At 43.0% G+C, this 24,507-nt stretch overlaps 1 protein-coding gene across 1 annotated transcript in view; it reads left to right on the forward strand.

Moving 5' to 3' along the window:
- The window catches only part of HSPB8 (heat shock protein family B (small) member 8), a 73,694-nt gene that overhangs the window by 17,166 nt on the left and 32,021 nt on the right, over window positions 1-24,507 (forward strand). Inside the window, exon 2 of the mRNA XM_075341854.1 lies at window positions 1,101-1,164. Within this exon, the coding sequence (XP_075197969.1) occupies window positions 1,101-1,164 (64 nt within the window). The remainder of the gene's footprint in view (window positions 1-1,100; window positions 1,165-24,507) is intronic.

Raw genomic sequence — 24,507 nt, forward strand, 5'->3', positions numbered from 1 at the left:
CTATTTGTAAGTATATTCAGACAACTGGAGTGTGAATATTTCAGAGCTGCAAATGACCCTTTTGACATCTCCAGTAACAGCTGCACCAAAGGGCCATGTGCATGAGAATAAATTAAGGAACAGCTGATAGGGAGGGTTGAAAGAAAGCACAAAGTAACAGCTCAGATCATTTTTATAATTAATATGCATTAAAGAACCTAAGTAGCTTATTGCCATATCATTGACTCTTACTTGTAACTTTTTAATCCAATTAAAGAATTACGGTTCAAAAGTGTGTAGGCAAATAACGCAGATAATTTCCAGTAACGATTGAATCTACTCACAGATTTAATTGCTGGCTCCAAAGTAAAAAATATTAACATAAAAATGACTTATGATTAACAAAAAAGCTAATAAAAGCCTCAGATTTCTCAGTTGTCATGAAATATGTTATAAGGTCAGGCTGAAGAATAAGATAGTTAAAATATGTAAATGAAATCAATATTTCCCTATTACATTTGAGTAATATAATAAATAGGCCCCTTGTTCTGAAAATTAATTTCCTGTTTCTACATAGAGCTTAGAAGGATTCAGCTAGTCAGTTTTTAATCTCATGATGTCATAGACCTAATGGGAAAGAGAAGAATTAACTGGGAACAAATTAAAAATTGTAAGTACACAGTGCTATATAATATGATGATTGCAATATATTAAGAGGATAAAAACTTTGCTGGGAGTAATTCTTTAAATACACAAAACTTTTCTGGAAAGCGACGATCAGTCATATATAATTCATTGTTATTGTTTTCTGCTTTCCACACCAAGGATGCTGGTTCTGATTTAGACATGGAGTCATATTTTTTTGGTTTTAAATAATTTGATCGAGTCATATAGAATTTTTAATCCATGTTACAATACTGACGGACATAATATCTGTTTTGGACAGATATTTCAGCGTTTACAATACTTACATCAGAATTTGCATGTTTTGGTAGAATTTACCATACCTGGGTTATAATATTGCTACATGTGTAGCTTGAGTTTAGGGATTATGTACCTGTACAATACATTGGGCGTGGATTTGTATCTTATTGTGTGTTCTCTGTTGTCTCTAATTGTAGGGAATCACGAAGAACAGCAGAAGGAGGGGGGAATCGTCTCCAAAAACTTTACCAAGAAGATTCAGTAAGTGCTCTTCACTGCTGATCACAGCTGCTGACCCAAGACTCGGTGTCATTTAGAAAATTCCAGCAATGATCACTATCTGAATGTTGCTAGTAAAGCTGCCATGGCAATTATTAGGGACAGTAAGCCAGGTTGTAGGAAAACGATACAAGAGTTAGTGTATTCAATCCATTAACATGCTGGTAAAATTCACATTGCCTGTATGTTAGACAATTGCATGATAAAGAATATTTTCCTGTTTATAAAAATGATTGGCTTTACAAGCAGCAGCAATGCAATTATAAGGCAGGTTATCAAATTTATCATTTTTATTTTGTAAACCAATTAGGATGCCATATAAGGATGATATACATATAATAGCTGTAAAAGAGCTGCCACTAGCCCCTTTCTGCTTGTAGGTTCCTTAGAAGCTTTGCAACCTGACACGTAATCCCACTCATAAAGGCAGCGACTCCGAAAATAGCAGTAAAATGTATTATAAAATTGCCATGAAGATAATTGCCTTACATACACACTTGGCTTAGGACAGGTAAACTTATGCTTTATCCCTAGGAAGAATACACTTATTGATTTCAATGCAAAAATGAGCTGCGCATTTCCTCATTTTTATATTCACTCACAATAGAAGAGAAGATTTTCAGATATGTTCTCTGCTCATCAGATCTCCACACTGGCGTTGTACAAATGCTAGGCTTAGCACAAAGTAGAAATGTAGTTTTCATTGTAAAGACTTAGAAGAAAAGTGAAGCATACAGACAAGACAGCTATGATAGTTATGAGACTAATGGGCCTGGAATAGTGATGAGTGAACTCGTGGAAGTTCGGGTTCGGCTGGTTGAGCCAGACTTTAGATAAAATTTGGTTTGGGACCTGGACTTGACCCAAACCCTATTGGAAGTCACTGATTGGGCAGTTTGGGTCTCCGCCCACATACAGCCAACCATAAACAGTTCACTTTCGGTGGAAAGAAGGCGGGGTGGTCTCTTTTTTTTTTGTACACACCACATCCAATTACGCTGCTATTACCCCCAATGTGAGCCGATCAAAGACTGCAAGTTGCTCAGCTCACACTGGATCGAGCATCGAGCGTACCCGAGCACAGTGATGCTCGCGCGAGTGGATTGCATACCTAAAGCACCCAAACTCGAACACCAATTTTTTTAGTAAAGTCTGTGTTCGGCCTCACTCATCTCTAGTCATGATGTTGCTATATATATATATATATATATATATATATAACTTGTATTAAGTTTTTCTTCCTGCATAATGACAATGACCCGATTCATTAACAATGTTTTTGTAGATGCCAGCCTTAATGAAATTAGTCTGGAGCATCATATCAATGGTGTATCATCAGCAGTTTGTCGCATCATATTAGTGTCTTGAGCCTCTTTGTAAAGGTCATACATCAGGGACTGGAGTAATATTTCTGTCATGAAAATGCCGCCACCATTGATAAACTTGCTTTGCAGGCGGGGCCATACACCCCCCCCCAGATCCTCTTCCATTCCACCATTATGGTGGAGCTGAACAAAACTGTTATGACGACGACAAGTTACACAAAAATTGTGCAACTTTACAAAGCATTTTATGCATAGAACCTTTGAGGAATTGCCCCCCAAAGAGTAAAAAGTTGCAAAGTGCAAGCATAAAAGTCATACGTATAATCCCTGCTAAAAGGTGAGAAGACAATAGCAATGTATGTAAAAACAGAAAGGAGAGAAGTCGTGGCCAGAAATGATGGGCGTATTACCATGGAGGGGTGAACATTCATGAATCTAATGATTATATACAGAATAAAAAGGTGAAACGTTAGGTCACTTCATAAAACAAAACAATAATTTTTGGTTTAAAGCACCAAATATATTATATAAAACACATTTTTCTGCATTTTCAAGGGATAAATATTTAGTTGTGTTGTAATATCGGAGGCAAAATACATGTTCAAAGCCTCCAGTTTCTTCCTTCTGGGACAATTTTTTATCAACTTGTATTTTAAAGCTTCACTCCAGCATCTTTTTTATTTTACCATTGGAGTGGTGCTTCTAAGATAACTTCCCTGCATTTAGTCTGATAATTACCCGCCACAATCTTTACATTCTATAACCGCCGCTCCTGTCAGTCTCCAGCAATTTGTGACCTGCCGGCTGCTTCAGTGTTTGCTGCAGCGAGCCTGAGGTCACTTTTTAATGCAAGTCTATGAGAGCCTCGTTCTTGCTCGCATAGACTAACACTGAGAGCTTGTGATCATTTCCTCTGACTTCTAGCAGTCAGAAGTTACGGTCACAAGATGGTGTCACAGAACCAGCGCGCCCACCGCTTTTATAAGCTTAAGATGTCAGTGGTGAGTATAATACTAGGGTCAGGAACATTAGATTAAAAGCACCACTCCAGCTGAAATAAAAACCAAAACAAAACACTGGAGAGGTGCTTTAAGAATACTTTTAGTTTTTAGTAAATTAGTACATCTGAAATTTACATAGGTTTCTTTAAATCCTCACCTGTTGGGTGTCCTTGGGGTCTGGAGTTGAGAAATGCTGGTCTAATGGCCCCTTGGCAGCACTCTTTGTACTGCGTATTGGCTGCACATCTTTATCATAAGCACACTAAGTCATACGGACACTAGTTTGGGATTTTATTGCACTGTGTGTCATTTTCCTCAACACTTGTTTTTTAAGTAATAAAGTGCAGCTACTGAGATATAAAGCAGAAAGGTGGAGGACGTGGATACTAAATACAGTGCACATATTATATTAATATGTGTGGATCCAAATCACCACCCACAACAATGACCATATGGAGCAATCCACATGGCAGAAGTCAACTAACAAAGTATTGGAAAACAGGTTTGTCATAATACAGCTAGGACCATTTATTAATGAACACTTAATGGGATATTCCAGTTTCCAAAAATTATCATCTGTCCACTAGATTTTCTGTGACTTCCACTGATCACAAGAATAAGGGAATTATGTTCCTCAAGTCTCCCCTAGTTCTTTCTTGGCTCCAAAACTGTGACCAAGAGAAGTGGAATGAAACACTCATCCACATGTGCACCCTTCTGCTCCATTCCTTGTCTATGTGACTGCGGTACACAGTGAACCCACACTGATCTGACAATTATCACCTATCCATTGGATAGGCCATCATTTTGGAAAGTGGATTACCACTTTAAATTACATTTTGAAGCTTCTCCTTAGGATAATGACATTAAACGAGACTAGTTTTGCAAGACAATTTTGACATCTAGACCTAGTATTAAAGTGAAGTATTAAAACAATATTACAACACCCCTACATGTTAAAGGGAATCTGTCAGCAGGCTTTTGCTATGTAATCTGAGGACAGCATGCCGTAGGGGTTAAACAACAGAAATCAACTGTGCCTCTATTATAAATCTGTGTGATGTTGTTTACTTAAATTAAAGGCTTTATCACCTAGTGATTGCTAGACAACATTAACGCCTACGTGGCAGTCCACATGCCCCTACTGTGATTGACACCTCAGTGTCAATGTAAAATCTCTGTAGAGAGCCTGGTGTGGGCAGGGTAGTGCTTTCCGCTCTGCCGTTTGCTAAATCTAAAAGCTCTGATTGTATCAGAAGGGCTGCAGCCAGTAATCTAAGTGATACACTGTTGGATTCAGATTACTCAGCCTACATCATGCTGCTTTCAGATGAAGTAGTAAAAACCTGCTGACAGATACCCTTTAATTGCACATCTGAGTATTAGACAAAAGCTAAATCAATATAAACAGAAAAAACAAACCGAAGAAGTAAATCTCAATGTTTATGTCACTGATTTTGATTTAGATATATAGATAGTTTTATTAGTTATATTTAGTAATTATCCACAGCACCTTTAATTTGTTACTAATTGCAGCTTGTCAAGAATTTTGCTCACATGCTATGACTGATAATGTATTATTTTTGCACTGTGCAAAATTTTAAACTGTTTACTGGCTTAAGGCCTCTGAAAGAACTTATAGATTATGGGAGTAAAGGCCCTGTTACACGCAACGACGTATCTAACGATATATCGCCAGGGTCACGGATTCCGTGACGCACATCCGGCATCGGTAGGGATGTCATTGCGTGTGACACCAATGAGCGGGCATTAACAATGGAAAATACTCACCAAATAGTCCATCGTTGACACGTTATTCATTTTCAAAAAAATCGTTGATTGTTGAGGATGCAGGTTGTTCATCGTTCCCGAGGCAGCACACATCACTATGTGTGACACCCCGGGAACGACAAACTACAGCTTTCCTGCAGCCGCCGGCAATGAGGAAGGAAGGAGGTGGGCGGGATGTGACGCCGCATGAACCGCCCCCTTAGAAATGAGTCGGTACGCCGGCCACAGCGACGTCGCTATGCAGGTAAGTCCGTGTGACGGCTCTTAATGATATTGTGTGCCACGGGCAGCAATTTGCCCATGATGCACAAACAACGGGGGTGGGTACGCTCGCTAGCGATATCGCTAGCGATATCGCTGCGTGTAAAGCCCCCTTTATGGTCTTGAATCTTTCACCGATCACCCAAGCCCCGATGCAGAAAAACACACTGCACAATAGAGACCCATAGGCTTTATATTATGTTAAAGCAGATCTGTACCCAAATTTCCCAATACAAACTACAGACATTATTAAACAGATCTAGTAAACCTGATGAGTCTGGTGTACTTACTTTGAAAATCCATTTCAGAATAGCCATATAATTCTGCAAATTAAAATAAGCATTTTAATATTAAGCACTAAGGAATTATTGATCCATTCTTGCATTAAGTAGATGAGATCTTTTTATAATGTACTAGCTGTAGTACCCGGGCATTGCCCGGGATAGTAACTGTCTCTCTGTCTCTGTCTGTGTGTCGCTGTCTGTCTGTCTGTCTCTTTCCTTGTCTGTCTGTGTCTATGTCTCTGTCTGACTATTTCTATCTATGTCTGTATTTGTATCAGTCTATCGGTCTCCGTCTCTGTGTCTGTCTGTCTGTCTCTATCTCTGTGTCTGTCTCTATGTGTGTGTGTCTGTCTGTCTCTTTCCCCGTCTGTCTCTTTTCCGTCTGTCTTGGTCTGTCTCCTTCCAGGTCTGTCTCCTTCCAGGTCTGTCTCTTTGCCCATCTGTCTCTTTGCCCGTCTGTCTCTTTCCCCGTTTGTCTCTTTCCCCGTCTGTCTCTTTCCAGGGCTGTCTCTTTCCAGGGCTGTTTCTTTCCCCGTCTGTCTGTTTCCAGGGCTGTCTCTTTCCCCGGCTGTCTCTTTCCCCGGCTGTCTCTTTCCCGGTCTCTTTGCCCAGCTGACTCTTTCCAGGACTGTCTCTTTTCAGGGCTGTCTCTTTCCCCGTCTGTCTCTTTCCCCGTCTATCTTTTTCCAGGGCTGTCTCTTTTCAAAGCTGTCTCTTTCCCCGTCTGTCTCTTTCCAGGACTGTCTCTTTCCCCGTCTGTCTCTTTCCAGGGCTGTCTCTTTCCAGGGCTGTCTCTTTGCCCGAATGACTCTTTCTAGAACTGTCTCTTTTCAGGGCTGTCTCTTTCCCCGTCTGTCTCTTTCCAGGTCTGTCTCTTTCCAGGTCTGTCTCTTTCCCGGTCTGTCTCTTTCCCCGGATGTCTCTTTCCCCGGATGTCTCTTTCCCCAGCTGTCTCTTTGACTATCTGTCTCTTTGACCGTCTGTCTCTTTCCAGGGTTGTCTCTTTCCAGATCTGTCTCTTTGCCCGTCTGTGTCTTTGCCCGTCTGTGTCTTTGCCCGTCTGTGTCTTTCCAGGGCTGTCTCTTTCCAGGGATGTCTCTTTCCCCGTCTATCTGTCTGTCTCTTTCCCCATCTGTCTCTGTCTGTGTCTCTGTCTGTCTGTCTTTTTTTTGTCTCTCTATCCATCTCTCCACCGACATCATATAACCTCACGCATAAGCTTCAACCAACAGTTTATTTTGTTCCTATAGCAACCACTGACAGTTGCTATTAATAACCTATAGCTCCCACCTCCATTCAGTTTAATGGCGGCAAGATTTTAGAGACTAACTGTAAAGCACAGGGTTAAATTTTTCTGTCAAACCATAGTCTACCACGCTTCCTGGGTCACATGAGGCGTCTGTGCAAAATTTCCTGATTGTAAATGCGACGGTTCGGATTCCTTTAGCGGACATGCATACACACACACACACACACACACTCAGCTTTATATATTAGATGTAATTTGTATTGTGAACACTGGTGACAAATCTGCTTTAACAGTGGGTTCATCTGTAGATTTCATGTTGGTATTCATGTCACATTGTATTAGGCCATGATGTTAGAAATCCCTCGTGACTTGCCGTTAATGTGGTTTCATAATTTACTTTGGAATGGATTCATTCTCCTTAGACAAGGTGAAGAGCCTCTGTGATCTCACATTCTCTGCCATACGTGCTATTGTAAAGCCTGTGGAAGGCCTTTCCAAAAGTCCTTGTATGGATGAAAACTTATCGTTACATAGAACTGGCTGCGTGCCATAATTGCTGCTGATTCCCGTCTTCCGCTCGCAGAAACTTTAAGAAGTTTCACGACATGCACTTGTGAACGTAGTCCAAGCTCTGCAAATTAAACAGAAAGTTCCAATGAGGTGGAAGGCAAACACTTTGTCAGCTTATTTATACACGGCGTCCTGGAAGAACTTGTGCTGGGATCATTTGTTCCCAAAGATATCGTAGACTGCTCAGATGAGATGTGGCTATGGTCATACAATCCATCCATGCGCCATAAACCCAATCATGTATCCTTAGAATGCCAGACTATGGATTTGGTGAACGTTGTCTGAGTATTTTAGTTTGTCTTTTATCATTTTCTTGTTACAGTAACATTTTTCAGACATCAAAACCTGAAGGAAAGCGTTTACAGATTCATAGCTGTAGTGATCCAGGCGCCCTTTGCTGAGAATTTCCAGAGACTGTTATTTTTACTTGTCTCTGGATAAAATACAAGTTACGTGTTATTTATTCTGATTATATTAAAAGGAGCTTGAGCTTTGATTAGTTACAGAGAAGGATTATGAAGATCTGCGAAAAACAGGTTTAGTAGGCGGTGAGGTCAGAGCGAGGCTTGCGAATAAGTAAATCTTAGTCTCTCAGCGTAAAGATTAGTCAAATAATGAAGGGTGTGGTGGAGATTTGCCGGGATTGGATTTCATCACTGGAGCCAAAGCTCCGTGAAGGTTCTACAAGTGGCTGTAATCACTAGTTACGATCATAGTAATCCTTGCTTGGTTCAGTAATATAGATTGTAGAAGTTACAGGATGTATCCAGCACTTTTACTTTGATGACCTATGGCTGGGGTAGGTCATCAATATCTGTTCGGTGGCGGTATGACATCCAACATTTCCACTGATTAGGCTGGTTTCACACTACGTTTATTTAACATCCGTCCATAACGTTATTTTAGCGGAAATACAGATCCAGTGCAAATGCGTTTTCACTTCAATGCATTTGCAATGGACTCGCGTCCACCTGCGTTCGCATGCGTTTGCGTGCGTTAGACACAGGATCCGTACTTTTGCGTTATTTTAACATGTTTCAAAAACGCTACTTGTAGCGTTTTTTACCTTTGTCAAAATAACGCATCTCACAGGATCCTTCACATTGCGCCGCGAGCTGCAATGCATTTCAATGAGCGCTGGATCCTGCCTAGCAGAATGCGTTGAGTTGCGTTGTAACAGGATCCTGCTTTTGTACTGAGCATGCCCAGAAAGTACTGAGCATGCCCAGAACCAGTCTCCCGTGATCTGTCTCCCTCACCCTCTCTATCTCTGTCTCTCCCCCTCCCTCTCCTCCCTCTCTCTCCCACCTGAGAGCTGCGGACACTCGTAACCAAGGTAAATATCGGGTAACCACTTCTCTTAGTTACCCGATGTTTACGTTGGTAACATGTGCAGGCAGCCCTGCTCCTAGCAGCTGCAGACACTCGTAAAGATAAATATCGGGTATCCAAGGCCGATGTTTACCTTGGTTACGAGCGTCTGCAGCTGTCAGAAGCCGGCTCCCAGTCTGGCACGTTTAGTTCCCCTCACTCCCGATCACATGACTCCAATGCCAGCCCCTAAACAGCCAGTGACAGGATCCTGCAAAGTAACACATGCGTTTGCATGCGTTTTTTGCTGTAAAAGCAGGATCCGCTTTTGCAGCAAAAAAACGTTATGTTCGGATGTTAAATAAACGTAGTGTGAAACCAGCCTTAGCTGTTCCTATTTCTGGCTGAAACTGATCAGTTGTGGAGCTGCACAGCCAAGTTCCATCAACCATATGGTGGCCGCGGCCGGGTACAGCCCATACACCACCTATTGATTTGAATAGGAGTGGACATGCAGTACCCGGCCTCGGCCTCTACACCATTAAAGGTGTTATCCCACAAAATTAATTTTAATAAATAACAATTTATTAATAATAATAATAAAAACAATTTCCAGAATTGGATGTGTTTAAGAAAAATGTTTCTGTGCTGAGATAATCTTATATATGTGTTCCTGCTATGTACTGTGTAATGGATGTGTCTGACTGTAAAGGGACATGGTCTGATCATACTCCAGCTCCAGTACAGGGGAGGTAGTAAAAAACTATACAGACATTACAGCATGCAATAGCAAAAAAATCTTTCTTTGAGGTGTAACATTTTTAAAAAAACAGGCAAGGAAATGTTTTACTTCACAAAAAGATTCAGCCGTGATCCCATGCTGTCCTGTCTGTATACTTCTCTTATGCATCCTCCGCTGCCCAGGAGATGTGGTATAATGAGACCATGTTCCTATACAGTCACTCTAAAATTTATTTTGTTGGAGGAAAACCAAATTAACGGAGCTGTGCAGCTCAAAACTGAGCAGTTCTAGCCACTGCTGACACCAGGAATAGCTGATCAGTGACAGTGATGGGTGATGCACCCACACCGATCAAATATTGATGAACTATTCTAAGGGGTACTTTGCACGCTGCAACATTGCTAGCCGATGCTAGCGATGCCGAGTGCAATAGTCCCCGCCCCCGTCGCACATGCGATATCTTGTGATAGCTGCAGTAGCGAACATTATCGCTACGGCAGCTTCACACGGACTTACCTGCCCTGCGACGTCGCTCTGGCCAGCGATCTGCCTCCTTCCTAAGCGTCACAGCGACGTAACACGGCAGGCAGCCAATAGAAGCGGAGGGGCGGAGATGAGCGGGACGTAAACATCCCGCCCACCCTCTTCCTTCCGCATTGCCGTCGGGACGCAGGTAAGGAGATATTCCTCGCTCCTGCGGCTTCACACATAGCGATGTGTGCTGCCGCAGGAACGAGGAACAACATCGTATTTCCTATTGGTGCGACATTATGAAAATGTCCTACGCTACACAGATCACCGATTTACGACGCTTTTGCGATCGTTTATCGGTGCTTCTAGGCTTTACACGTTGCGACGTCGTTACCGGCGCCGGATGTGCATCACTTTCGATTTGACCCTGACGATATCGCAGTAGCGATGTCGCAACGTGCAAAGTACCACTAAGGATAGGCCATCAATTTAAAAGCCCTGGACAACGCCTCTAACATTGCTGGCTACCTGCATTTACCAGTAGAGATGATCCATACTGTCTTATTATTACATTCAATATACAGTTACTGCTACAGGCCGCCTGTATTTTATATTATAATATTAATAGTCACACTTCATGTTGATTGGCCATGTCAGAACAAAAAGGAAAACATTAAAAAGTATCTAAATGTATCCTAACAAATTCAATGGACAACATAGTCATTCAAGGACCACTACTAGTAATAACTGATATGGTGCCATCAAGAACCTTACCAATCACAGCACACATGTGCAAACAATCTCATCAGACAGTACATCATAATATGATTCTACAATTCCAGAAAGAAAAGCAAGGGTCCTGCTCAAAAGCTTAACTAAGTGGTAAAAAATGCTTGTATTCTACGCTGCAGCCATGTGTATAATAAATATGATAATTAATTAAAGCTGCATGAACCAATCTCTGGAGAGTATCTTTACATGTACAGATAAAAATCGATAGTGATTGCATTTGAAAAATAAATTTAGAAAAAGGGAAGTGTAATAAAAAGAAACACACCACACCATACTCTACATTGCATATAAAATGTTTTTGCGTATTAAAGAGATTGGCCACTATAATAATAATAATAATATTAATTCACTTACATAGCGCCATTAATTCCACAGCGCTTTATGTCGCGGGCGGAGGGGCCGTGCTCGCTACGCTCGGGTCCAGGGCTGCTGCTGCTTGGTGGCTCGAGCGGTGGGCCGGACCCGGGGGACTCGAGCAGCACTCCTCGCCCACGAGTGAAAAGGGATAGTTTGTTTGGAAAGATAGTTTGTGACGCCACCCATGGGTCGTGGTGATAATGGGCACCACCACTGCTGGTGACGGGGATCCCGGGAGCGATGGCAGGGAGCAGCTAGGATGTTGGTTCCCCCTCCGTGGGTAGGGGTTGGTGATCCTGGGGCCCGATGGTGGTAGGGGGAGGCAGGGTAGCTGGGGTGCAGGGTTGCGGAGGCAGCGCGGCGCGGTGTCGGATGGCACTGTTGTACTCACTCAGGCATAGATTTACAGAGTCTCTGGTAAACGAAACAGCTGGATGGACGGGTCCCGCAGCCGGCTGCAGTGTCTTTGCTCTCCCCGGACAGGTTGATGGTGGCTGTCTTTCCCTGCACCGCTGTACAATGTATTGACTCCGATGGTTTCCCACTGGTAGTCCGCTCCCCGGCGTGTATGTACCGAAGGAGCCCCTTTTGCACGCAGGCGCTGGCCCTTGGATCTCTAGGCTATGGCGGTGGCTTGTTATCCTCACTGTGTGGACGGTTACCTTCTGTCGGGTCTTGGGTGTGAGGGAACCCCTGAGGTCCCAGTCACTATTTGATTTGACCGTTGTCGGCGGCTCCTAGCCTGGTCGGGGTCTGATGGCCCTGCCTTTGTGCTTGGTTCAGATCTGCTCCCCGGCTCGGTACCGGCGGGCCACCGCCCGTCCCCGGTCCTACGGTTCCGCTGACCTGCGCCAACTCCTGCAGACGGCCACCACCGTCTGCCGACCTTGCTGACAGTGCCTGGGCTCCGACCCAGACACTAACAGTTTCTCTCCTGTCACTTTCAACTCCAAAACTGCACTAATTGCTTTTCCTGCCTCCAGGCCTGTGAACTCCTCGGTGGGTGGGGTCAACCGCCTGGCTCCGCCCCACCTGGTGTGGACATCAGACCCTGGAGGAGGCAACAAGAATTTTGTTTGACTGTTGTTGACTATCCAGGGGAGGGGGTGTGTGTGATGTTGTGTTTGTGACTACCTGGCTAGTCCAGGGCGTCACATTTACATACAATGGCAACTCTGTCCCCATTGGGGCTCACAATCTAGGTTTCCTATCAGTATGTTTCTGCAGTGTGGGAGGAAACTGGAGAACCTGGAGGAAACCCACGCAAACACGGGGAGAACATACTTGCATATGTTGTCTTTGGTGGGATTTGAACCAGGACCCCAGCGCTGCAAGACTAACCACTGAGCCACACTTTTACTTAGAATAGGTCATCAATGTCTGATTAGCAGGGGTCCAACGCCCGATACTCTTGCTGATCAGCTGCTCTTGGTGCCACCGCTGGCGGTAGTAGGCGGCTGGAAATGCTCAGTTCCAGAGTTGCCCCATCAAGTGATAGCAGCCGCTGCCAGGTACTGCATGTCCCCCTCCTGTTTATATCAATAGGAGGCGGATGTACTGTAATCGTCCGCTATCAGAATACGGCGCAGCTTCGGAAATGAGCATTTCTGTCTGCCTGATGCCGCCGGCACCAAGGACGGGTGATCGACGAGGATGCCAGGTGTCGGACCCAGAACGATCAGACATTGATGACATATCCTAAGGTTAAGCTATCAACATAAAAGTTGTGGATGACCTCTTTAAGTATTCAATTGCACATTACCAGATGTAAACACTTTTACAACAAATATTTTCACCACCCATGGTGCATGGCAGTCCAAATCCAAGGAATGAGCTGGAGTTCCATAATATAATAATACAAACTCTAACATGTTTACCATGCTGTGTCACTGCAAGGTGGATCAGAGGTCCTGAACACAGGAAACCCGGCTCTTACCTTCCACCTGGATTGCCATATACTGTGGGCGAATATTGTAAAAGTATCTGTTGTAAAGGTGTTTACATTTTCTATTCTAACAATATTACAAAAAGATCTGGATAAGATGTCAGAATGGGCAGATACTTGGCAAATGAGATTTAATGTTGATAAATGTAAAGTAATGCACCTAGGACGGAGTAATCCTATAACTGTGCATACATTAAATGGAAGTAAACTCGGGACTACAGAACAGGAGAAGGACTTGGGTATTCTCATTACAAATAAGCTGAGCAGCAGCACTCAATGTCAAGCAGCAGCTGCTAAAGCAAACAAGATTTTAGGGTGTATAAAAAGAGAGATTAGATCCCGTGATCCCAACGTATTGTTACCCCTCTATAAATCACTTATAAGGCCACATCTGGAATACGGGATCCAGTTTTGGGCTCCACATTTTAAAAAGGACATTCAGAAGTTAGAGTCAGTTCAAAGGCGGGCAACTAGACTATTACCAGGAATGGAAGGCCTCCCATATGATGACAGGTTGAAAAAGTTAGATATGTTTAGCTTAGAAAAAAGACGTCTCAGAGGAGATCTCATTCATATGTATAAATACATGTGTGGTCAATATAAAGGACTGGCACATGACTTATTTCTTCCAAAGACAGTACTAAGGACCAGGGGGCACTCACTGCGAGTGGAAGAAAAGTGATTCCGACACCTAAATAGGAAAGGGTTCTTTACAGTTAGAGCGGTCAGACTGTGGAATGCCCTACCACAAGAGGTAGTAATGACAGATACTATAACAGCTTTTAAAAAAGGGCTGGATGATTTCCTCAGTACACAAAATATTGTTGGTTATAAATGACTTAGTGACTAAATGTAGAACTGGTGGAGGAAGGTTGAACTAGATGGACCTAGGTCTTTTTTCAACCTAAGTAACTATGTAACTATGTAACTATGTAACTGAATACTTAATACACCGAATGCACAGAAGGGCATTGTGTGACATGTTTCTTTTTATTATGGTCTGTTACAAGAAATGACAAAACCCAAGTTTACGCGCATTACATGGCTGGTGCTAAAAGTTGCATTTTGTAAGAAAAGGAGAATTAAGCAGCATTGGATTAGTGAGGTGATGTGATAATCCTCCCTAAATATATGTGTTTTCGGGACATGTTTAGAACTGTGGACACTGATATTAGCCTTATTGATTGCATTCCAGAGGATTGATGCAGCACAAGAGAATTCTTGAAGATGAGAATGGGAGATAAGGATTATGGGCAATGTTTCTTTTAGATCATTAGCAGAGCAGAGAGCACAGATACGGTGGTAGACACAAATAGGGGAACAGATGTAGTCTGATGCAGCACTATATGAGTGTATTAAGTATATGATGTATTTTTTAGCAGATGGACAACCAGTGTAATAGCTGGAACAGGGTAAAGCATTTGTTTGTTTCATGTATGCTTCAAATGTATGCCTATAGCGGCATAATTGTATTAGCATCCATATTATAAATTTTATCTTAAAGTGAATCTGTCAGCATTTTTTTGCTATATAATCTAAGGACAGCATGCTGTAAGGGTTAAACACATATTTCAGCTAGGTCTTGTGCTGTTGTTTACTTAATAATTGTTTTAACACCAAGACCTTAGTAATGCTTGGACTACATCAGCCACACCAAACTTAGCCCGACCACAGCTTGTCCTGTGATAAGCATCTCACTGTCAATGGACATTGTATAAAGAAAACCTGGCTTGGGTGGAGGCAGCTGTCTCAGCTCTCCTCCAAACTACATCTAAGAATGCTGTTAATGTCAAAACTGCTGCACCCAGCAAACTAAGTGACACATCATTGGAATTATGCTCTATTTTCCTACATCATGTTCATCTCAGATGATCTGTCAGCTGACAGATTCCCTTTAGGCCTCTGCCACACTTCCGCAAAAAACATGTACGTGTCTCACGTTCCGTTTTTCGGGTCCGTGTTCCGTTTTTAATGGGCGTTTCTCCGGTACGTGTGACATCCGTGTGATGGCATATGCTCGCCGTGTGTGCGTGTGGAATGTCTGTGTATGCGTGAGATACGTATGTGTAATATCCGTGTGGTGTCCATTTGAAATGATCCGTGTGTGTGGCAAAATGTCATTGATACATACCCGCTGACAGCAGACACAGACAGAGACGTGCGATGAAAATGAACTCGGATGAACTTCACCGACTTCATTGTCATACCATGGCTCTGTCTGTGTGTGGCATCCTGATTAGCGGTCACCCATGAAGGACTCACCGGTGACCGGTAATCCCCTGAGTGACAGAAGTTAGCGGCGTGATTATCGCTGCCGCCACTCAGGCTACCCGTGGCTAGCTGGAGTCCTCCACCTGAGACCGCAACTCACCTGTGACTTTTTTGCAGATTGCTCAGCTCACTTCAGTCACTTGGGCGACTTGCTGTCACAGTTAGAGGATCCAGCGATGGCCGCGAGTAACCTGAGTGACGTCATAGCTGATTGCGCGGCTCACCTCAGTTGGTGCGTGGAGTTGACAGAGAGCGATCATGGTATGTGGCTGCTCATGTCACCTTCATGTAGCAGAGCTGAGAGCGTCGTGGGACCATTGTGGATTACGCCGGACCTGGATGGGTATTTGTGGCTTAATAAAGTGGTGAAAGAGGGTGTTTGTTTTTGTGTATTATTCAAAATAAAGGATTTTTCGTTGTGTGTGTTTATTTTCTTTAACTTGTAGGTTAATCATGGAAGGTATCTCAGGGAGACGCCTGCCATGATTAACCCCTTATTATCTTGATTGCCACCGCACCAGGGCAATTCGGGATGAGCTGGGTAGAGTCCCGGAAATGTCGCATCTAATGGATGCGGCAATTCTGGGTGGCTGCTGGCTGATATTGTTAGGCTGGGTGGCTCCCCATAACATGAGAATACGAGCCTTCAGCCGTGTGGCTTTACCCTGGCTGGTATCAAATTTGGGGGGGGGCCCGCACGTCGTTTTTGCTTATTTATTTATTCATTTTACTGCATGATATAGACCCGCCCGCTGGCGGCTGTGATTGGTTGCAGTGAGACAGCTGTCACTCAGCGTGGAGGCGTGTCTGACTACAACCAATCATAGGCGCCATTGGGCGGAGGAAGCAGTGAATACGAGATTGAATAATGAGCGTCCGGCATTTTCAAAAAAGTAAAAGCCGCCGGAGGTTTTTGACAGCTGTGCAGCGCCGCACCAGTGATCGGGGATTGGTGACTATGCGAGAGGGGAATAGACCGACCGACGGACAGAGAGAGGGACAGACAGAAAGAGAGACAGACAGACAGAGCTACCATCTGACAGCGAAAGATACCGACCGACAGAGGGAGATTGACCGACATCGCATCCAGAATTCACCAAAAAAATGCACACGGACGGTACGGGTAGAACACAGACATGCTACGTGTCACATACGTGCAGACACGGACCCATTGACTTTAGCGGGTCCATGCCTGCGTGATGCCGGAGAAAAGCGGACATGTTGAGCGTGTGGAAAAATGCACACACGTACAAACGACACGGACACATGTTCCGTGTGTTTTTACGTGTGTGTGCATGTTACCATAGGGTAACATTGGTGTACGTGTCTCCGTGCCGCCGGTACGTGCAAAAACGTACCAAACACCTACCGGCGGCACTGATGTGTGTCGGAGGCCTTAAATGGAGTTCTAACATATAAGCAACAATATAATCAACAACCAGCTACATGTTCATGTGTATGTGGCATAATAGAGATTGCTATTGGCTGGATAGCTGTCTGAGATGTATGTCACTTTTACACACACTTTCCCACAAATGTACATCTTATAAGCAAAAGGGTAACAATATTTTGAAGTTTTGAATTTGAGACTCCATATTTCACCATACACTAAATTTCGAACATGAGACTACCATAATTTTATAGACAATCATCTTGGCTATCTCGAGTCATATATAAATTTGTCTGGCAACTATTTAGCACATGATTGGTTATGCAGATTCTTATCATGTCACTACATTGCTAATGTTTTGCTCCTAGTGGTTGAAACATCTTTTTCCTCCAGTATACTACAAATTACAAACTGTTCTTACATTCCCTAATAGCTCAGTTTGTTATTAGATCGATTCCCAAGAGAAAGGTCACTAGTTCAAATCAATGAGCAGCCATGAAGATTTCCCCAGAAACGAAAAACTGCATCATACAGCTCATCGATAGCGATCTCTCGTCAAAGAAAATAGCCAAACTGCATCTTCTTCCCACCATAGCATCCAAGATTTCTCCTGTGCCTCCCCCATACTCTGGAATGCTCTGCCACAACATATCAGACTCTCGCCTACCTTGAAAAGCTTCAAAAAGAACCTGAAGACCCACCTTTCCAACAAGCCTACAACCTGCCGTAACCCTAGGTCCACTATACTGCCGCACGACCATCTTTACCCTCACCTACTGTATCCTCACCCATCCCTTGTAGACTGTGAGCCCTCGTGGGCAGGGACCACTATCCTCCTGCACCAGTCTGTGCCTTGTTTTGTTTATGATTATTGTACTTGTCCCTACTATGTATACCCCTTTTCACTAGTAAAGCGTCATGGAATAAATAGCACCATAATAATAAATAATAATAATGAGAGTGCCATCACAGTTGGAAGAATACAAAATGAAGTCTGTCCATCCATTTAAAAGTCAAGAGGTGACGTCCAGACAAAAAATCGGAGTCAACAAGTCAGCTCATCAAAAGGTACATCAGTTCTGGCGACAAACAGGGCAGTGGAGGTGGCTAATATGCTTTGTAATATTGGTAACATTGAGATCACAGATATCCATGCAAGCACCATGCGATGCACATTAGATAAGTCTGGAATGATGGCCCGAAAAAAGTGAAAAAGCCTCTACTTTAGTATTATCATTAGAAGTGTCAGCTTGCGTTTTCAAAAAAAGTACTAAGAATTAAACAGTAGTATATTGGAAACAGGTGTCTTGGAGCGATGAGATAAAGTCAATAGACTAGGCTCTGATCGGTGCAATTGGATCTGGAAGAAATAAGGGGAAAAGGAGCTAACGGATCAAGAAATTGATGGAACTGTCAAGCTTGGAGAAGGAAGCCTGATAATATTGAGTTGTTTCACAGCCAAGTGCATTGGATACTTGACCAAGGTCAATGGTGGTCTCAATGCTGAGCTATATGTCAGTATCCTACAAGACGAGTTACTTCATACACTCGAGTACTGTGGGTATGAAAAGTATGATATAGTGTTCCAGCAGGAAAACAACCCAAAGCATTTGTTGAGGGTGGCACAAAAATTGTTCAATGAAGTAGAAATGCTAGATTTGACCCTGCAGTACCCAGACCTCAACCCAATGGAACACTTGTGGGTAGAGTTGAAGAAAAAGCTGTATATATAACCAAGTGAGTCGATCAGTATGCACCAACATTGGGAACATGTAGAAGAGACCTGGGATCAGATTTCGGTCAAGTAATGCTTGAATCTGATCAAGAGCATGAGAATTTATGCAGAGTGGAAAGCCAAAGGTGGATTTACAAAACACTAACAATATAATAAAAAATAAAATTTAGATTATTTTTTTTTTGGAGCAAAACAGTAGCAATGCAGTGAATGACAAGAATCTGCATAATGAATGGATGGTGAGTAATGAAGCTTGAAAATCAAAAGTTCAAAACATTGCTACCCTTTTCCTTTTAAGTGTATATATGTGTAGGCCCTGATTGATCAAAGTGTTTAAGGCAGATTTCTAGCTTAAACACTTTGAAAAGTCGCAAAACATTTGCGCAGCTTGAAGTTGCGCAAAAATGTTATGACTTTTGGCATTTTCACATCAGTTTCGGACAGAGCCACCAAAATGGGTGGAGCATTGTTGGGACTGGGTTAAAACAAAGTTTGCCAGACAAATTCGTGAAAAGTTACAGCACTTTATTGTCATAACTTACAAAAACAAATTAACTCCAGTCCCATGTCAGTGCTTACATGTGCCTAATTAATTAAAAGGGTTGACCACTAAAAGGACATCCCCTTCTCATTTCCCGTGTTTTTCCCCGTTAAAATAAAAAAAGGCTTATACTCACCTCCTGTTTTGCCACTGTTACAGCGGAGCTGGGACTCGCCCTCCCATGGCTCAAATGAGATTGTCACATGAGCCCATGGCCCAATCACTGCTGCCTTCACGGTCCCACCTTTGGATGTACAGTCATATGAAAAAGTTTAGGCACCCCTATTAATGTTAACTTTTTTTCTTTATAACAATTTTGGTTTTTGCAACAGCTATTTCAGTTTCATATATCTAATAACTGATGGACTCAGTAATATTTCTGGATTGAAATGAGGTTTATTGTACTATCAGAAAATGTGCAATCTGCATTTAAACAAAATTTGACAGGTGCAAAAGTATGGGCACCTCAACATAAAAGTGACATTAATATTTTGTAGATCCTCCTTTTGCAAAAATAACAGCCTCTAGTCACTTCCTGTAGCTTTTAATGAGTTCCTGGATCCTGGATGAAGGTATATTTGACCATTCCTGTTTACAAAACAATTCCAGTTCAGTTAAGTTTGATGGTCGCCGAGCATGGACAGCACGCTTCAAATCATCCCACAGATGTTCAATGATATTCAGGTCTGGGGACTGGGATGGCCATTCCAGAACATTGTAATTGTTCCTCTGCATGAATGCCTGAGTAGATTTGCTGCGGTGTTTTGCATCATTGTCTTGCTGAAATATCCATCCCCTGCGTAACTTCAACTTAGTCACTGATTCTTGCACATTATTGTCAAGAATCTGCTGATACTGAGTTGAATCCATGCAACCCTCAACTTTAACAAGATACCTGGTGCCGGCATTGGCCACACAGCCCCAAAACATGATGGAACCTCCACCAAATTTTACTGTGGGTAGCAAGTGCTTCTCTTGGAATGCCGTGTTTTTTTGCCTCCATGCATAACGCCTCTTTGTATGACCAAACAACTCTTTGTATGACCAAACAACTCAATCTTTGTTTCATCAGTCCACAGGACCTTCTTCCAAAATGTAACTGGCTTGTCCAAATGTGCTTTTGCATACCTCAGGCGACTCAGTTTGTGGTGTGCTTGCAGAAACGGCTTCTTTCGCATCACTCTCCCATATAGCTTCTCCTTGTGCAAAGTGCGCTGTATTATTGACCGATGCACATTGACACCATCTGCAGCAAGATGATGCTGCAGGTCTTTGGAGGAAGTCTGTGGATTGTCCTTGACTGTTCTCACCATTCTTCTTCTCTGCCTTTCTGATATTTTTCTTGGCCTGCCACTTCTGGGCTTAACAAGAACTGTACCTATGTTCTTCCATTTCCTTACTATTTTCCTCACAGTGGAAACTGACAGTTTAAATCTCTGAGACAACTTTTTGTATCCTTCCCCTGAACAACTATGTTGAATAATCTTTCTTTTCAGATCATTTGAGAGTTGTTTTGAGGAGCCCATGATGCCACTCTTCATAGGAGATTCAAATAGGAGAACAACTTACAAGTGGCCACCTTAAATACCTTTTCTCATGATTGGATACACCTGCCTATGAAGTTCAAAGCTCAATGAGGTTAGAAAACCAATTTAGTACTTCAGTAAGTGAGTAAAAAGTAGTTAGAAGTATTCAAATCAAGAAATTGATAAGGGTGCCCATACTTTTGCACCTGTCGAATTTTGTTTAAATGCAGATTGCACATTTTCTGTTAGTACAATAAACCTCATTTCAATCCAGAAATATTAATGAGTCCATCAGTTATTAGATATATGAAACTGAAATAGCTGTTGCAAAAACCAAAATTGTTATAAAGAAAAATGGTTAACATTAATAGGGGTGCCCAAACTTTTCATATGACTGTATGAGTAATCAACAGGCAGTGAGCGACCAGCTGCAGTTCTCACTTCCTGTTGATTACTTATACGTCTGAAGGCAAGTACAGTGAAGCCGGCAGCAAATGGACGTAAGGCTTGCCAGTAAGGCACCGCTGGAACAGTGCTAATCCAAACCAGGAGGTGAGTATAAGCTTTTTAGGGGGGCAAACACATGGGGAATAAGAAGAGGTTGTCTTAGTAGTGGACAACCCCTTTAAATGGAGTACGAAATGCCAGTCTTAATGAATCAGGCTAATAGAGCCTATAGATAGTGCTGTATTAATGAGTATCTATGAAAAAAATATACACAACACAATTCTTGAATTCAGTGATCATAATAAGTAAATGGTAATTTTAACGTGGTGGATGGTCAGACACTGGAGTAGACATAATTGTGTAAGCTTGATTGCACTACTCACTTTGTGTTAAAATCTAATTACATAGTCCACACAGTCTCTGAAGGTGATTAGAGAGCTCATTTGGTCATCGGCTATCTCTTCAGATTCACTAAAACACCTAAACAATCTTTTTGGCTGAACATTCATGTGTTTTCAAAGGGGAGAATTAAGAAAGATACTGTCAGATGTCTACTGAAAAACAAAAGAATTAGGCATTGAAACTGCTGGATTCATCTTGCACGACATCATCTCTCTTGGGAAAGTCAGAAGGCCCCATACACGTCAGATTGTCAGCTGATCCCACTGATATCACCTGATTCTGTTAGTCTAAAGTGTATGGGGGTCTTGACCACCTATATCCTTATGTTGCCACAAAGAAGAAGTGATAGTCTTATTTTACCGTATAAATCTTCACTAAAAACTTTAACTTTAATAAACAATATATATATATATATATACAGTTAGGTCCAGAAATATTTGGACAGTGACACAAGTTTTGTTATTTTAGCTGTTTACAAAAACATGTTCAGAAATACAATTATATATATAACATGGGCTGAAAGTGCACACTCCCAGCTGCAATATGAGAGTTTTCACATCCAAATCGGAGAAAGGGTTTAGGAATCATAGCTCTGTAATGCATAGCCTCCTCTTTTTCAAGGGACCAAAAGTAATTGGACAAGGGACTCTAAGGGCTGCAATTAACTCTGAAGGCGTCTCCCTCGTTAACCTGTAATCAATGAAGTAGTTAAAAGGTCTGGAGTTGATTACAGGTGTGTGGTTTTGCATTTGGAAGCTGTTGCTGTGACCAGACAACATGCGGTCTAAGGAACTCTCAATTGAGGTGAAGCAGAACATCCTGAGGCTGAAAAAAAAGAAAAAATCCATCAGAGAGATAGCAGACATGCTTGGAGTAGCAAAATCAACAGTCGGGTACATTCTGAGAAAAAAGGAATTGACTGGTGAGCTTGGAAACTCAAAAAGGCCTGGGCGTCCACGGATGACAACAGTTGTGGATGATTGCCGCATACTTTCTTTGGTGAAGAAGAACCCGTTCACAACATCAACTGAAGTCCAGAACACTCTCAGTCAAGTAGGTGTATCTGTCTCTAAGTCAACAGTAAAGAGAAGACTCCATGAAAGTAAATACAAAGGGTTCACATCTAGATGCAAACCATTCATCAATTCCAAAAATAGACAGGCCAGAGTTAAATTTGCTGAAAAACACCTCATGAAGCCAGTTCAGTTCTGGAAAAGTATTCTATGGACAGATGAGACAAAGATCAACCTGTACCAGAATGATGGGAAGAAAAAAGTTTGGAGAAGAAAGGGAACGGCACATGATCCAAGGCACACCACATTCTCTGTAAAACATGGTGGAGGCAACGTGATGGCATGGGCATGCATGGCTTTCAATGGCACTGGGTCACTTGTGTTTATTGATGACATAACAGCAGAGAAGAGTAGCCGGATGAATTCTGAAGTGTACCGGGATATACTTTCAGCCCAGATTCAGCCAAATGCCGCAAAGTTGATCGGACGGCGCTTCATAGTACAGATGGACAATGACCCCAAGCATACAGCCAAAGCTACCCAGGAGTTCATGAGTGCAAAAAAGTGGAACATTCTGCAATGGCCAAGTCAATCACCAGATCTTAACCCAATTGAGCATGCATTTCACTTGCTCAAATCCAGACTTAAGACGGAAAGACCCACAAACAAGCAAGACCCGAAGGCTGCGGCTGTAAAGGCCTGGCAAAGCATTAAGAAGGAGGAAACCCAGCGTTTGGTGATGTCCATGGGTTCCAGACTTAAGGCAGTGATTGCCTCTAAAGGATTCGCAACAAAATATTGAAAATAAAAATATTTTGTTTGGGTTTGGTTTATTTGTCCAATTACTTTTGACCTCCTAAAATGTGGAGTGTTTGTAAAGAAATGTGTACAATTCCTACAATTTCTATCAGATATTTTTGTTCAAACCTTCAAATTAAACGTTACAATCTGCACTTGAATTCTGTTGTAGAGGTTTCATTTCAAATCCAATGTGGTGGCATGCAGAGCCCAACTCGCGAAAATTGTGTCACTGTCCAAATATTTCTGGACCTAACTGTATATATATATTTACTAGAAGGTGGCCCGATTCTAACGCATCGGGTATTCTAGAATTTATTGTGTAGTTAATGTATGTTTTTTGTTATATATATCGATGTTGTTGTGTGTAGTTGCCAGTGTTTGTGTAGGGCGCTGTGTGTCTGCAGTGTTGTCTGTGTGTGGTGCTGTGTGTGTTGCGTGGTTTGTGTGGGTGTGGAGTGCGTGTGTGTGTTTTGGGGGAGGTATGTTTTGTGCAGTGTGTGTGTTGCGCGGTATGTGCGTACATTTGTGTATGCCGCGGTGTTTGTGTGTTGGGTGTTGTGTGTGTGCGGCGTTGTCTGTGTGTAAGTGTCTGTGTAGGGTGGTGTTTGTAGTTCCCAGTGTGTGTGTGGTGTGTTGTTCGGTGTGCGTGTGGCGCTGTGTGTGTGTTTTGGGGGGAGGTGTGCACCCCAATCGTGCTCCATCCCCCATGCTGCGCACCCCCCATCGTGCTCCATCCCCCATGTTGCGCACCCCCCATCTTGCTCCATCCCCCATGCTGCGCACCCCCCATCGTGCTCCATCCCCCATGCTGCGCACCCCTCATCGTGCTCCATCCCCCATGCTGCGCACCCCCCATGCTGCGCACCCTCATCGTACTCCATCCCCCATGCTGCGCACCCCCCATCGTGCTCCATCCCCCAACGTGCTCCATCCCCCATGCTGCGCACCCCCCATCATGCTCCATCCCCCATCGTGCTCCATCCCCCATGCTGCGCACCCCCCATCGTGCTCCATCCCCCATCGTGCTCCATGCCCCATGCTGTGCACCCCCCATCATGCTCCATCCCCCATCGTGCTCCATCCCACATGCTGCGCACCCT

Source organism: Anomaloglossus baeobatrachus, chromosome 1 (genome assembly GCF_048569485.1).
Source record: "Anomaloglossus baeobatrachus isolate aAnoBae1 chromosome 1, aAnoBae1.hap1, whole genome shotgun sequence".
In the NCBI taxonomy this organism is placed as follows: domain Eukaryota; kingdom Metazoa; phylum Chordata; class Amphibia; order Anura; family Aromobatidae; genus Anomaloglossus; species Anomaloglossus baeobatrachus.